The sequence below is a fragment of the Passer domesticus genome, chromosome 8 (genome assembly GCF_036417665.1).
Source record: "Passer domesticus isolate bPasDom1 chromosome 8, bPasDom1.hap1, whole genome shotgun sequence".
NCBI classification, from domain to species: domain Eukaryota; kingdom Metazoa; phylum Chordata; class Aves; order Passeriformes; family Passeridae; genus Passer; species Passer domesticus.
Genome location: NC_087481.1, coordinates 26,430,264 through 26,446,413, shown reverse-complemented (window position 1 = coordinate 26,446,413; position 16,150 = coordinate 26,430,264). Strand labels below are relative to the sequence as shown.

Sequence of the window (16,150 nt, the reverse complement as noted above, 5' to 3'; positions counted from 1 at the left end):
TTTGGGGTTTGGTTTTTTTTTTTTTTATTAAAAGTGTTTGATAGAAGAATAAACCCAGACCACTCCCTGGGGAAGGACACTTGATTTCCAAAATCAGGCCCAGTTCCAGCCAAGGATAGAGATTTATGGCACAAACTGAGGTTGTCTTGATCCTGTGATCTGAGGGTTGCCAACCTTTGCCATGTCTCAGAATATCCATTAGTTTATTTTTAAAAATATTTTATTTATCATTATATTTCCATTTATCATTATATTTTTATTTCTTCTTTTTTAATTTAATGATTTTTTGTTGTTTTATTTATCATGATATTTTCTTTATCACACTGCTTATCTGGGTTGGTGAATTGTTGAGTATTATCCCATTATAAGTCAAGGTAGGTCTTCAAGGTTTCTACTCTGGAAACACCCAAAACAAATGGCTTTTAATTAAAAATGACCTAATAGAGAATGAGTATAGAGCCTGTCCTGATCATGTGAATGCCTCAGAGCACAGGATAAAGAGGATACAGGGAAGATAAAAAAATCCAGTCAGGAAGACTCCATGGCCATAAATCCATTGATTTAGAGTCAGAGTCCTCTTTAGCATCAGCTGAAGAAAACCCAGGTGAAGGAAACAGGTACAGACTGCAGAGCAAACTGGTGGTCCAAGCTCTAAGATCCACCTATAAATTATAAAAAACCTCCCTTGGCTGATGGTGCCAGGCTGCAAAATGCTCTCAGCTTCTGCAGGGGCAGGGAACATCTGGGTGCAGATCTCCTTCAACCCCCAGGCTCCTGGGCAAGCTGCACCTGCCCTTGAGGGTGTGTTTCAACAACTGATATTGAAAATCCTCCATGGCAAGCAGAAACTGATGGGAAGCATTTCTTCATTCTCACAAACCATTACCCTCCCCAGCTACATTTTATGAAGTGTGGGAACCCAAAAAGCTGAAGTTCAGTTTCCATTGCTCGTTGGTTCAGTTTTGCAGAGTCATTTTTGTCACCTAAAAGTGGAACAGTTTTCTGCTCAGAGCTGTGCTACAGACCTGATTCCTCTCTGTGGCCCACTCACCTTGCAGGCAAGGTCAGAGCCTGCTGATCTAGCAAGCCCTAATTGTTGCTTTCCCCCACCCCATCACTTGAAAAGGTTTCTCAAACACACTTGTGTCATGACTTTGATTTTGATAATCAGTCTCATGAGGGGGTTTTCACAGGGAGGAGGAGGGGAGGTTCTGCGCCTCTCAATCCCAGCCACAGGAGGCAGAGCACCCCCAGACCTGCTGAGGAACCTTCAGCTGGTGGAATGTCAGAATAATGGCACAGTGGAAGTAAAATTACTGATTTCTGAGTGAGTCCTTTCGTTTGGGCTGCAGTGGGAGTAACACTGCCCTGCCAGGGGTTAAAACAGGGGATGTTTCATGAGGTCTCAAGTGCTGGTGCTGCCCCTGGGTCAGGGCAACTCCCAGACCAACCCAGGGGATGAGCAGCTGGAGCAGCCCTGGAGAAGGCCCTGGGGGTGCTGGGGGTGAGAGCTGGGAGCCAGAACTCCCCCGTGCCCTGGGCTGAGCCCCAGCCTGGGCAGCAGGGCAGGGGGGATTCTGCCCCTGTGCCCAGCTGAGACCCCACCTGCAGAGCTGCCCCAGCCCTGGGGCCAGCACAGGAGGGACCTGGAGCTGCTGGAGAGAGCCCAGGGAGGCACCAGGATGAGCAGAGGGATGGAGCAGCTCTGCTGGGAGGAAAGGCTGGCACAGCTGGGGGTGTTCAGCTGGGGAGGAGAAGCTTTGGGGTGACCAAATTGTGGCCTGAAGGGAAAGATGGAGAGAGACTCTTTACAAAGGCCTGGAGAGGCAGGACAAGAGGGAATGGCTTCCTACTGCCAGAGGGCAGGGATGGATGGGGTTTTGGGAAGGAATTGTTCCCTGGCAGGGTGGGCAGGCCCTGGCACAGGGTGCCCACAGCAGCTGTGGCTGCCCCTGGATCCCTGGCAGTGCCCAAGGCCAGGTTGGACAGGGCTTGGAGCAGCCTGGGACAGTGGAAGGTGTCCGTGCCCATGGCAGGGATGAGACTGGATGATCTCTAAGTTCCCTTCCCACCCAAACCATTCTGGGATTCCATTATTGTTTCCCCTTTGCAAATCCTCTAGAAATTTTCTCCAAGGGACAAAAACAGCACCCCCAGATTTGGGCTATCAGCTGCCCTCCTGCTGCTCAGTGCTTTGCAGTGAGAACTTCAACTTGTGTCCGTGGAGACCCAGGTGGAAACCAGCCCAAGCAAAGGATGGCACAAGAGAGTTGATAATTTCCATTTGCTTCCCTCTCTCCTTCCTGGGGCTGGTCTCTCCACCAAGAACTTAATTCCCAGTGCCAAATTCACATCCATGGGGCCTGCCAAAGAGGGGAGGAGAATCTCTGATGATGACACTGGAGATGTCAGGCCCTCCTGGGACCTCAAAAATGTTGAGCAGAGCTCAAGCTGAGCAGGTGTTTAGCAGATATTTTATGTAAGGAAATAGCCTGTGTAACTGTGGGTGAGAAAAGAATCTGCTTTTTCTGGGGTTTTCCAAAGTGTCACTGCAAAAACACCTCTCCTTGAGCACAGAGCAGTGGCTAATACAGGAAAAGGTGCTGGGATTTCAATTTCCAGCTGCTGAATTCCAACTTCTTCCCAGGTAGGCTCCTAGAAGAGCACAGGAATAGGGTGGTTAAACCCCCTGTCCAAGATTGGATATAAGGACACAACACTGTCTATAAAATAAAATACAGAATCCTCATCTCGATGGATTGATGTTCCCTCTGTTATTTTAGCCTTAACAGGTTTATAGCCCTCTGAGGGGCAGAGACCAAACTGTCCCTGATGTAAAACAGAAGGAACCCTGCAAAATTGCAGGATATTTGGAGGAATCCTGCACAAATGAGGATATTTACTTTATTTGCATTTTAGCTCATTAACCAGGGCAAGCCCCTAGCCCGTTGCCCCTGTGTGAGGCACAGCCATGTGATTTCCTTGTCAATGCTAATTTTTGGAGCTCCAGGCTCATTCCTCAGGACTTAAGCAATGTTCAAAACACAGCTGCAGGTGCCACCATCCCCATTTCCATTCCCATTTCCAGGTGTGTCCCTGCCATGCCCTGGGGACACCAGGAGGCCGTGGTGCCAGTGTGGATGGAGCTCAGTGGGGATGTAGGTAATTCTAGAGGGATTTGGGGTCTGGACTCTGCTCAGAAGGGCACAGCCAGAGCCTCAGATTCACCAGCAGAAGCTGCAGCAGGGGAACCCCCACATTACTGAAATCCAGGCTTTTCAGCCCATTCCTTGGCTACCTGGAGAAAAAGGGATGTGCAGGATTGAGTTGAGGGACAATATGAAATAATCCATTTTTTAACTGGGTGCAAAGTGACTCACAAAGGAAAAATAACCCAAACACCAGCAGTGAGGTGATGGGCTCTGACTGCTATCAGCACTCCAGAATGACATCCTCACATTCTGATGGATGGTGTCTTAGCTTGCAAGATGTGGCTGGGGGTGTGCATTTTACTGCCATCTGTCAGAGCTGGGGCAGTTCTCTTCTGTTCTTTGGGCAGTTTCCTTTATCTCTTCTACAACCAACCCTCCCTCCAGGAAATATCTTTTGTTAATGGGCCATCAATCATTAATTCTCTTCTGTTCATGGCCAGTGAGTGTCCCTGCATGGCTGATCAAATTCCATCATCCCATGGGGAGATGGCTCTGCCCAGGGGAGGAGCCGAGCATTCCTACCTGGATACAATCTGAGCCTGGAACAGCACAGCAGCCTTTGCCCACTGCATTCCCAGAGGAGCAGCTTTCTCCTGCCCTGCATTCCCAGAGCAGCAGCTTTCTCCTGCCCTGCATTCCCAGAGGAGCAGCTTTCTCCTGCCCTGCATTCCCAGAGGAACACCAGGCCCATCTCCAGCAGCCCTGGAGCTCCAGAGGAAAACTCCAGCCTTGTGCAGGATCCCTGCTCCAGCAGAACCACAGCTGGCACTGCAGGAGGGCTGAGCCCCCATGGGATGGGACTGTGCCACCACCCTGACCCACAGGGGGTCAGGGCATGTTCTGACTCTGTTTATCTTTTTGTACTATTGGATGTGTATTTTTAATTTTCCTAGTAAAGAACTGTTATTCCTACTCCCATATCTTTGCCTGAGAGCCCCTTAATTTCAAAATTATAATAATTTTCGAGGGAGGGCTTTACATTTTCCATTTCAGGAGAGGCTCCTCCCTTCATTAGCAGACACCTATCTTTCAAACCAAGAGAGATGGTCTTTGGAAAGAACTTGTCCATTGCTCAGGACCATCCAAAAAAAGCCAAAATGCTGTGAGGAATTACCTCACAGTAGAGGAAGGGAGAGCACCACGATGCTGCAGCACAAATCCACCATGCCCTGGGAGCAGTTTTAGTCTCCTCAGCTCAGAAGGGAAGTAACAGAGCTGGGAAAGCTTGGGGAAGGATGGAAGAACTGGAATGGCTTCTGTGGGAGGAGCTATTTGAGCCAGGTTGCCTGTGACAGGTCCTGCTGTAAGAAATTAGAGTGTGGCAGATGGCACCAGCTTCAGCTGGAGACAGGTTCAGGTTGGGCAGGAGAAGGGTGCTGCTCTCAGGACACATATTTCCCCTGGTTTTGGGGATGTAAGGAGTTTTTGTGAGTTTAAAAGGTTGATGAATGAGTGAATGAATGAGCAAGGTGCCGGTGGCTTCCAAAATGACCAACTTCATAAAATCACTGAGCATCAAAAAGTATCAGAAGCTGAGAGAGCCCCCAGGTGAAATTTCCCTGCATGTTTTCCTTGTTCCTACACCTCTCCCCGGGTTTTTGGGCAGAGTTCAAGGCGGGGTACTGGCCTCAGGGGATTTGCAACAATGCAGACATTGTCACGCTCTCCTGAGACAGGAAATCAAAGAGACCTTCCCTTGTGAGGACGGATGTGATGAGCAAGTGATTTCTGCTTTACATCCTCATTCAAGCTGAGCACCCGATGATGAAGCCCAGAGCTCAGAGACTGAGGGATGGAAAAACTTAACTCCCCCAAAACCATTCTGTTTCAGAACACCTGTGCCACCAGCTTTCTGAGTCAAAGAACTACTTACAGGCTGCCTCAGGATCTGACCACAGAGCAATATTGGCAGAATAAAAGCCAAGTCAACCAAACTGCTGAATAAGCAGAGAAACCTGTGCCACTTGCAACGTGTTCTCAGTTTCTTTTGCCAGCAGAAAAGGGTCCTGGGCTTGTGGGTGATTCACTTTGTGTCACTTGGCTCCACCTCAGAGGTGAGGGTTTCGGAATTACTCACAGCCCCGTGCTAACGGAGCAGGTCGTGTGATGCTACTGAAGTTTTGCACCCTTTGAACCCAAAGAGGTTCTGAGCAGGTAACTTAAAAACGCTCATTTTTTCCCCCAAAGTTTGAGGCAGGTTTCATTCCAGTGAGTCCTTGTTTCAGACTGGGTGGCTGGCATTGATTGAGCCTCAGCAAAATAATCTCAGTTCTTCACTGGGAAGGGACAAGTGGGCTTCAATTATGGATGACACAGAGCTCTTAACCATTACCCCAAATCAACTTCCAAAATCCCAGAGCCTGTCTTTTCTAATCCAGCTCACACAAGGAAGGAAAAGGCTTTGGTGCAGGCTGTTTGGGGGCCTGGGCGTGGTCTGGCAGAGATGGAGCAAGGTGGAGTGAGAGGGCTCTTGTGACTCCATAGATGCTTTTCCCTCCCCTACCTCAATTTCTTCCCCAAGGAAACTAAATCTGACACACAAGAACAAAAGAGAAAAAAACCCAAGCCTTGCTTAAGCCATATATCCAAAACTCTTGTAAATGCAAAGTTTGGAAGCCAGAGAAAATTTTTTGTTGTGCCAGATAGGGCTATTTTCAATGTCCCCAAGTGTATTCCTTTGCCTTTCTCTCATTAAAAAGCTATGGTGGACCTTGCACAGATGTGTTTTTAAAGGTGTAAAGAGTTGCCCAAGAAGCTGGAGGGATCACAGATACTGCTGTGAGGACTGTGGTGCCTCAGCCTGGCTGGGATGCAGCTGTAGGGAAAATTACCCACCTTGATCAGTGTAGGTAGATGTAGGAGGTGACTGAAATTGTGAATTCCCCCTCAGCCTGTGCTTTCTGCTGAATGGAGGCTTTGGCTTATTTCCCCCCACTTCTCAACTACATGGCCACCTTTGTTTCAGCCATGAAGCCGCCTTGGCCAAACAAATATTTTTATTAATACTCATCAACAAAACTATAAACAGATACTGAGTTAGAACCAAGGGCTCAGCTCTAATTGTTTGACCTTTAGTTTCTATTGACAACAGCAAAGTAAACAATTTCTGTGGGGACTCAGAGCTGATTTCTGCCACAAATAAGGCCATGAGATGAGCACAGTGAGCTTTAAGTTATTAAACAGAGACCTGAAGCCATCGAAACTGGGAGCTGCCCTGGAAGAATTGATACCTGTGGAGCAACGAGTGTCCCTGGCAAAATGCTGCTCTTTGCTCATCTTGCAGGCAGGGACAGGTTGGATTAGGATGGATCTGCCCAGTGGTGTGGACTGGAGCTGAAGTGAGCTTGGGAAGGGTGTCTGCTCAGGATGGGTTTTCAGAGCCAGCAGCTCTTGAGGAGCGTGACTGGGCAGGGAAGATCCTGTGCACAGTTCTGGTGTTCCCAGAAGGATGTGGAACTGTTGGAGCAGGTCTAGAGAAGGCACCAAGCTGCTGAGGGAGCTGGAGCACCTCCCCTGTGGAGCCAGGCTGGGAGAGCTGGGGCTGTGAGAAGGGTGTGTGGAGACCTCACAGCTCCTTCCAGGGTCTGAAGGGACACAGGGAGGCTGGAGAGGGATCCTGCATCAGGGACAGGAGTGCCAGGACAGGGGAATGGCTTCCAAATGCAGGGATGGATAGGATATTGGGAAGGAATTGTTCCCTGGGAGGGTGGGCAGGACTTAACACAGATTCCCAGAGCAGCTGTGGCTGCCCCTGGATCCCTGGAAGTGCCCAAGGCCAGGTTGGACTTTGGGGTTGGGAGCAGCCTGGGAACAGTGGAAGGGGTCCCTGCCATGGCAGGGGGAGGAACTGGATGGTCTTTAAGTTCCCTTTCAACCCAAACCATTCTCTTCATCTGTAATTTCATGATTCAAGCCGAGAATGGAAGTAAAACCCCAGATCCCATTGCTTTATAGCCAGATAGGACAACACTGAAACCTCAAACACAGACGAACCTGCAGTGAAAGTAGAAGGTGAAAAGCCCTGGATTTAGCACAGCTGCTGCCCTCGGCAGAGACCGGGAGGCACGTGGAATGCTGTCCAGGCTGGGCTGGGGATGGCTGGCCTGCTGTACTCGGAGGGTTACGGTAGCCCCACGAGCCGCGCTGACCTTTCGGGAGCTGCGAACCCGCCGTCCCTCCCATCCCTCCCCCACAGCCTGGGACAGCTGTAAACATCTCCATCATAAAGACACAATTGTGAGATCCTATTTATTTGCCATTAGGAACCGGCCTGGCACGGGGCTCGGGCTGCCCGAGGGGCTGGGCAGGCCGGGCCTGTCCCTGCCCTCCTGCCGCGGCGACCATGGCATGCAACAAAGGCCTCTGGGCTGTCCCCGAGCCCCTCCTGGCGCCAGCACCCCTGGGACAGATCCTGGGAGATGGAAACAACCCAAATTCCCTCCTCGCCTCTCACCAGCCCTTCCCATCCCTGCTGCTCCCCCGGGTGCAGGGGCCGAGGGTGGGGAGGAGGGCAGGAAGTTGCTGACGCGGGTGGTTGGATTTGGGTTTGAACACCATCCAGAAAGGAGCACCAAATATTAGTAAACAGATCGGGAAACGTTTCCGTGTTTGGCAATAACTCTGCTTTTCCGCGGCAGCCACCTCCAGTGGTTTTTCCACCAGGGAAAAAGACCCCATTGGGTTGCTTTGCTCACACTGGAGCAGCTCAGCTCCTGGAGCCCCTTCAGATCCTGCCCTTCAAAGGCAGGTGCTGCAGCAGGATTCTGATTTGGGCATGGGTCTGATTCTTGCAGAGCACAGGGTACACGCTCCTGGCCATCCCAGGGCCAGGATCCTGCAGCCATGTCCAGCATCTCCACCATGATCCAGGCTGAAAAGGAAAGGATCAAGATGCTTGGCCTATATTGCTTTGGAAAAGAAGATTATGAAGCGGTTTCCTCACCGTGTGGTGAAGAGGGAATTACTGAGTTCCGTGGGTTCCTCAGGGCAGGGACAAAAGGCCTGTCAAGTCCTGCTGCTTCAAGCTGCAGTCAGTCCCATTAGGGAAAAAGACACAGGAATGAATCAAGCACTGCATGAAATCCTAGTTTTACCATTTCTCAGCATCCTGGGATGAACCCAAGCTGCTCCTCTTGCAGCATGTGAAGGAAATACAACAGTCCCTGATTCCAGAGGACTGAACTGCCCCAAATCTGTGTTTCTGTGCTCTTCACTGTGACTTCCTCTCAACAGGTTCAAATTTAGGGGCTTGGATAAAAAGCCTGTGATCAAGGGCTGGTTTTGGAGAGAAAACCTCGTTTTTGGCCACAGCACCTCCCACTGCAGGTGTAGAGGGATGTTGATGTAGGATGGAGGTGCCACCAGCATGAAGAAAAGGAGCTGAGAGGATGAGGGCCAAAAGTGAGGCTTTTAAGTGGAAAATCATTTCAAATGAGACAATCCTGACCCACAGCCAAGAGCAACCCTAAAAGCAAAGGAGGAAAAAGCAACAGAGTTTGTCTTTTTTCATGTTGAACTCTATGAGATGGTGTGAGAAACCATCTGATCTAACATCTCGTGTGACCAAGTGACTGTGACTGCATGAATCATCCCACACAGACACCTGGTGATGCTAAAGGTGACACTGTGACACCCACAGCTCGCCACTTATTTTGCCACTGGTGGTTTTCACTGATACCATCAGTGCTGCCCACAATAACTAACAAATGGCATGTCCATTTGAGAACCAGGGTCTCCAGGGAGATGCCACCACACCTTGTGCTCTCACCATTTCAGTCTCCTTCCTACACCTTTGTCCTGCTTTTTCTGGTTTACCAAGATAAGGGGCTTGCCTCACTCCAAGCCCTGCCATGGGCAGGGACACCTTCCACTGTCCCAGGCTGCTCCAAGCCCTGTCCTTGGGCACTGCCAGGGATCCAGGGGCAGCCACAGCTTCTCTGGGCACCCTGTGCCAGGGCCTGCCCACTCTTGCTGCCCATCCTGGGCATCCCTCAGTCCCAGCAGCAGGAATAACAAAGGGAATTGGAAAAGTGAAGCCTGCAGGACCAGCTTTGCCATAAAGCTGAAGCAGCTGAGGAAGCTGGGAAGGGGCTGAGCCTGGAGCAAAGGAGGCTCAGGGGGACCTTGTGGCTCTGCACAACTCCCTGCAGGAGGGGACAGCCAGGGGGGTCAGGCTGTGCTGCCAGGGAACAGGGACAGGAGAAGGGGAAAGGGCCTCAGGCTGGGCCAGGGGAGGCTCAGCTTGGACAGCAGCAGGAATTTCTGCATGGAAAGGGTGCTCAGGCCTTGGCAGGGGCTGCCCAGGGAGCTTTGCAGTGCCCATCCCTGCAGGTGTGCCAGGAAGGGCTGGAGGTGGCACTCAGTGCTCTGGGCTGGGGACAAGGTGGGCATCGGGCACAGCTGGGACTCCATGGGCTGGCAGGGATTTTCCAGCCTCAGGGATCCTGGGATTCTCTAATCACCAACCAAAAGCACCCCGAGGGAATTGCTGGTGCAGCCTCCCGGCCCAGCTGGGAAGTTAATGCCGGGTTTAAGGGGCTTTGCTGGGGCTGGGCTGGAGCTCAGTCGCGTGCTCAGCTCCTGCAGGGCTCATCTCCAGCTCTCCTGGCCTGGGGAAAGTGCTGAACGTGCCAGGGCGTTCTAACGAGGTTTCCAAATGGTTCCTACCCCTGTGCTCCCAGGCCAGGCTTGCGTGGAGCAAACAGAGCTGTGCCGAGGCGTGGATGGAGCCGGAATCCTTTCCTAGCCATGGCCAACTGGGAATAAGAGTTACTTCTTTATAGCAGATGTGTAGCTCAAAGTTCACCATAAGGGCACTCACATCGAGAGCACAGCGTGTATTGTTCTGCAAGAAGGCTCAGCTCAGCCCTTCAAAAGACTCTGGAACAACTAATTTCATTATTCAAAGAATAAAGTGAGGCAGAGGGAGCCAAAATTAACCCTCTGGCCGCTCCCTGGAAGCAGGGATTTCTTTAGCACCCTGTGCTCACAGATGCGGGCAGAAAATTTGCCTCATGGTGTCCCAGCTCTGTTTTTCTCACTAGTTTAGGAGCTGGATATCTAATTCCTCTCAAAATGACTACCTGGACCCAGGCCAGGCTGAGCACCCCCACATGAAGCCCTCTGTGTGTACACTGCCTCAGTAAATATGGCTCGGGATTTTCATCTCCAATTATTTCCACCTCCAGGGAAAATCAGAAGCAAAAAAAAAAAAAAATTTTTTTTAAATTTTCCATACAAAAAAAGATTGTTCTCTTACTGACCAAATTAAAAAATAATACTTGCACACAAGAAGGACAAAAGAAGACAAGTTCCACAAAAGAAAAATTCACCTATTTTTAGGCAGATTCGAGCAAAGAAAAACACACTCCTGCAAATCATGTCCCCTCCTTGGCCATGTGGCTGGGGCATGAGCTGTTCCTGCAATTCTGCCTCCATGACCAAATTCCTCTCTCTGGAGCTGAGCTGCTCTCTCAGCAGCAATCCCACCTGTGAGTTAAGTTCTAAGGGAAAAGCCCAGGACACCTAAATGAAATCCACCCAGAGAGGAGGTTGATAAAGGGTCAGTCAAGGACCAGGACCATGAGCAGATGGGTCCCTTCCATTTGCTGTTTCACTTCCCACTTCCAGCACACGATGCAGGGAGTGGAATTGAGATGAGCCCTGGAGAAACAGCCAGGAACCATCTCCAGCCACGTTTGGGGCAGAAACCCTGGGTTTCTCCTCATCCCAGAGCTGCTCAAAAATCCTTTGAGGGGGCCGGCAGGAGCTGAGATGCATGACAGGGATTATTCACACTTGCTCCCTGCTGTGCTTGCAGCCCAGGACTGCCTTTTGAATCCCAAGAAAGTGGGATTTGCACTGCACAGGTGTGCTGAGGGAGGCAGCAAACCCCAGATGACCGGGATGAGGGGTGCTGATGATCTGATTTGGACCAGACTCGCTCCAGCTCCCCCTGGACAGAGCAACACCCGCGCACAGCCCGTGGCTATTGCAGCATCACATCTGGGAGCAGCTCGAGAACAAAAATCCCTTTGTCCCGGCGTGTTCCCGAGGCTCCATCCCTCCCGTGCCGGGGAATGTGTAAATGGTTTGCTGCAAACGGGAACGGCGGCCGTGCCTGGCTAAATTCGCGGTGCTCAGCCCAGAGAAGGTGGAGAAGTGTGGGAAATGGATTTATACAAATTTTTTAAAACTTAACAGAAGGCTCATATAGTGTGTATTTGCATCTAAACTTTAAGATAAGAAATGTTAACTTAGAAATAGTATAGAATAAGACAGTTATTGTTAAGAGAAGAATAGAACTAGAAACAAGTTTTAAAAGACAGTTCTATAAATAAGATTAGACACTTTAGAGAAATAGAATTATGAAAGATACATTGTAGGAGGATTTACGAGTAGTAATTTTAGATTGTTTGTTTTAAGGTATTTGCAGCATAGTGACAGGCTAAGAAACACTTATAGCGGATTGTAATTAAGAAATAGTTTCTGATTGGAATAGTGTGAATTACAACGTCTGTATCATCCCACTCTTCTCATAAAACTGAAAATAGAATGAAAGTTTAATAGAATGAAAAAATAAAACTAAAAATAGAATAAAAGTTTAATAGAATAATAGAATAAAAATAAAAGAATAAACGCCTCTGGGTCAGAGAAGAATATAATCCGACAGCCAAGGAGAGCGGCCGATCCTCTCCTCTCCATTTCCCTGCGCTCTGGGGACAGAGGCTGACCTATATTCCAGCTCTGACTGCCCACCACGTTTTTACGTTTTTTAAAATAATTTCCCCCCAAATTTAGGCTACAACAGGACGGTCCCACCCTTGCCCGGGGCGCTCGCATCCCTGCAGCGCCCGCAGCATCCCCGGCGCAGGGGAGATGCGAGCGGCTGATAGCGCTGAGAAAGGAAGGATGTCGGGGCCGGCACAGGTGAGGGAGGAGGTGCCTGGGCTGGGCTGCACCCTGTGCACGGCAGATAATGTCACCCCGAGCTGTGGCTGACCGCAGAGTCCCCGTGACCGGCGCGGCGGGCGGCTGGCAGAGCGCGGCGGAACGGGCTCGCTTTCCCACAGCGGGGCTGGCTGCCAGCCCTCGGCACTAAAAACCCTTCCCCGGATCTTCGGGGATGAGGGGGACAGCCACAAACACCCGGATGGGTTTTCCCATGGGATGAAAATTGGGAAAGAACAAGCACCAGGCTTCCCAAGAGTCTCCAGGGGTTTCATCACCACAGCCACCAAGATGACAGCAAACCTGCCCTGCACCCCCTTCACCCAACACGAAATTTCTGCACTAGGGTTGAGCCATTATGGGGGTTTTTGAATGATTTTTTTTTTTTCTAAATTGGTTTTGATGGTGTGGTTTATTTTTTTTTAATCTTTTACATAGGAAGGGTGAGTGTGGCTCACATCTTTATTGTATGGTTTAGAAGGTCACAAGACCCCTAGTTACAAGACTTCTTAAGGATTTATTGACTAATAAAACAAGGATATTTATGTTTTTTACTTAATCTTTAAATATTTTGTCTTATAGACTCATGTTACAGTGTAAGCTTTCTTAGCCAATCATGTTATGACACACAAACCTACAGTACTGCATTCTAAACTTCTTGTTTACCTTCATAACTACTTTTATTTTTATATCTTTAAAACTCTTTTCTTCTTTTTAACTTAACATGTTAAAAACATGCTTTAAACCATAAATCCACATTCTCCCTTCTAGCACCTAAGTTTGGAAGCCTTTTCTGAGGTCTCATATCAAATCCTGTGTTTAATTCTAAGCTTGGCCTTACAGGCCCAAAGTTCTGAGAGCTCCTTGCATTTCGGATTCCAACAAACCACAACTCTCTCCCTGTTTCCATTTAATTACCTCCAGGGGAGAAATTTTTGCTTGGATCTTCTTGAAAATGAAGCCAGTCACTCTTCCTCCTCCTTCTTGGAAAAGGGGCTGCTCCATGCCCCGTGGGGCTGATCCTGGAGGTGCCACCTGAAAGTGGGAATGAAGCACAAATCCCAGGGAGGACGACAGGGAGGTGCTGCAGTGATCAGGGCACAGCAGCAGCAGAAGGCTCTGGGATTTCAGGGCTCCAGCTCTGCCACACAAAGCGGCTTAGGGACAGCACAGCTGAGCCAGGGGATGGATTAGAGGCAAAACCAGCTCTGGCTCGGGGGAAATCTCTGCACAGGGGCTCAAGGTGCTCCCTTGGGAGCAGCCAGGCTCCTGGGTCCAGCACAGCCTCCTGGTGGCCTGTCCCCAGCCCCTTGGAGCTGGTCACTCTGGGATTTGCAGCTGAGCAAACGCTGCCCTGGCCCGGGCAGCCACAGAGCCCTTGGTGCCAGGCTGGGGCTGGTGACCCAGACACGGTGTGGGTGGCACAGGGTCAGGTTCCTCTTCCTTGCCCTGACTGAAGGAGGAAGCTCCTCTGGCAGTGTCACACCCCACGCCGGTGCCACTGCAGCAGCAGAGACCTCTGCTCTGGGTCTGGGGCTGCACCAGCACAACGCTGCCCCTCCACCAGAGGAAATGTGGTCACAGGGGTGCTTTCAGCTGGGCAGCACATCCCACCTGCAGCTGACTTTTAAAAAACCAAACCAACACAAAAACCCCAAGTCTCCAAAACTAAATTAATCTCTTAAATTATTTTCATACGCTTGCGCAAAACCACGGCCCAGGTCTCTGGAGACAGAAGAGACTTGTCTGGTTGATTTCCTGGGATTTTCCCTGGGTGGATGTGGCTTTTGATGGCACATCCATCCATGGCAGCCTTGCTCCCATATTCCTGATCCCCTTGTAAGAGCAGTGGCTGCACAGGGTGCCACGGGCCAGCCCTGCCAGGGGGTGTTCCCTGGGTGGAAGTTACCACAGCTGGGAGCTGGAAGGCTTTGAGAACCCATGGCCCTGGCTTTCCTTGTGATGAGGAAGACAAGAACACCGTGGTCTGGGAGCTGGAAGGCTCCAGTCCCACTTCAGGCAGTGGCTGGGCTCGTGGCACAGATGAGAGCAGACACAGCCATCCCCCTTGTCTGGGAGCAAGGAGAGAGCGGCTGGAATGGATGGATCTGCCAGTTCATCAAAAATCAGGGAAAATCCCAGGAAATCAACCAGACAAGTCTCTTCTGTTGCCACCCTTCTGGATACAGTGGGCTCTTTGAAACATCACCCTGTCACCCGCCCTGTGTGGGAATTCCACATCTCCCTGCTCCCAGCATTCCCACTGCCCAGAGGAACACATCCAACAACTTTCCCTCTCCACCTTCAAAAAACCCCAAGCAGTTTTTACCTAAATCTTCTTAACCTGGAGGGTGCTGCAGAGCTGGTAGATTGGCATGGCATTTTCGGGAGGAATTTCTGCATGGAAAGAGTGCTCAGGCCTTGGCAGGGGCTGCCCAGGGAGCTTTGCAGTGCCCATCCCTGCAGGTGTGCCAGGAAGGGCTGGAGGTGGCACTCAGTGCTCTGGGCTGGGGACAAGGTGGGCATGGGGCACAGCTGGGACTCCATGGGCTGGCAGGGATTTTCCAGACTCAGGGACCCTGGGATATGAGGAAGGAGCAATTTGAGACTCATAGGGATTCAAAAAAGCTCCACATTGAAAATCTCATGACTCAAAAAACATCTCTGAATCTGTGATTTGGGTACTTTGAGGCATCAGGGTGACCAAAGCTGAGAGATTGCTGAAAGGAGGAGTCAGAGACATCTGCACTGGTCTGTCACTGCTGGTGTCAGAGGCTGCTGCTGATACAAAGCCCCTGAAAGAGCATCACAGCTCTTCAGAGAACAACCACTGAGCCAAAGACGCCTCACATTGTTTTCTGCCTACTTTTAAAATTAACAAGTCTTAAATTCTTAGTGCCACTTAAAATACTCCACTAGAAATGGCCAAGGGCAGCAGTAAATCACAGTGGCCAGCTGGTCTGATAGAGGATGTCAGATTTGGGTGAAATGCAGGGGTAAAATAAGAAAAACAGAGGCTGAATTGTACTCCTCTAATGGTTTAAATCCTGTCTGCTATATTTTGTTATTTTCAGTGCTGTGGTAGAGATGTATTAGACTTGTGAGACATGATTGAAGAGGAAGGGCAAGTTAAAATCCAATTTGCAATAAATAAATTATTTCTTGGTTAACTTCTGAGTAATTTCTGAGCCCATCCCATTCCACCTCTGCCATGGCAGGGACACCTTCCACTGTCCCAGGCTGCTCCAAGCCCTGTCCAGCCTGGCCTTGGGCACTGCCAGGGATCCAGGGGCAGCCACAGCTGCTCTGAGCACCCTGTGCCAGGGCCTGCCCACCCTGCCAGGGAACAATTCCTAATTCCCAAAATCCCATCCAACCCTGCCTTTGGAAGTGGGAAGCCATTCCCTCTTGTCCTGTCACTGGGACAAGGAGAAAATAAAGCATTTCCAAGGAATAAACTCTGCAGCTTCATGGACTTTTGTGCTGCTTCAAGTCAGGCTCCTCTCCTTGACATCATTTTCATAGGCTGTAAAAGTATCAGGAGACCTGGCAAGAGTGCTGGAGCTCTGTGCCTCTGCCTACAGCCAGGGAAAGTCTTATTTTAATCAAAGTAACCACTCTGAGCACAGATCCTGGCAAATTCAATTTAATTCCATCCCGATAATTATTCCAGTGCACCAATACATCTTCCTTTATTTGTTTTTTGCAAGATGATGTTGATGTTAAACTCAAATTCGATCCATCACAGCAAAATTCATAACAAATCTAGAGGAATTTTAGCAGCCTGGGTTTGAAATTGCTGTAAATGAGGCTTCACAGTCTCTGCAAGGCTCATGGCAGACTCTATGCAGCCATCAAAGTTGGAGCGAGTGAATCCATCACCCCCACAAATCAGGAGAGGCTGAGTGTGAAGAACCATCTGTCCTGGACAATTGGGCACAGCTCTTGTAACCTGAGAATGAAAAACATAAAGGGAGTGGGAAGAGAAA

General features: G+C 50.0%; 1 protein-coding gene across 8 annotated transcripts in view; it reads right to left on the bottom strand.

Moving 5' to 3' along the window:
• The window catches only part of RNLS (renalase, FAD dependent amine oxidase), an 83,273-nt gene that overhangs the window by 16,248 nt on the left and 50,875 nt on the right, over positions 1-16,150 (bottom strand). For 2 of the 8 annotated variants that reach the window (XM_064429897.1, XM_064429899.1), the window contains exon 8: positions 13,080-13,196. The exons of 1 other annotated variant lie outside the window; for it this stretch is intronic. In XM_064429897.1, coding sequence (XP_064285967.1) covers positions 13,080-13,196 — 117 coding nt within the window. Of the gene's footprint in view, positions 1-1,995; positions 2,656-13,079; positions 13,197-15,791; positions 16,114-16,150 lie in introns of those variants that run through there. 5 more of the 8 variants (XM_064429896.1, XM_064429901.1, XM_064429900.1 and 2 more) reach the window with 4 other exon arrangements.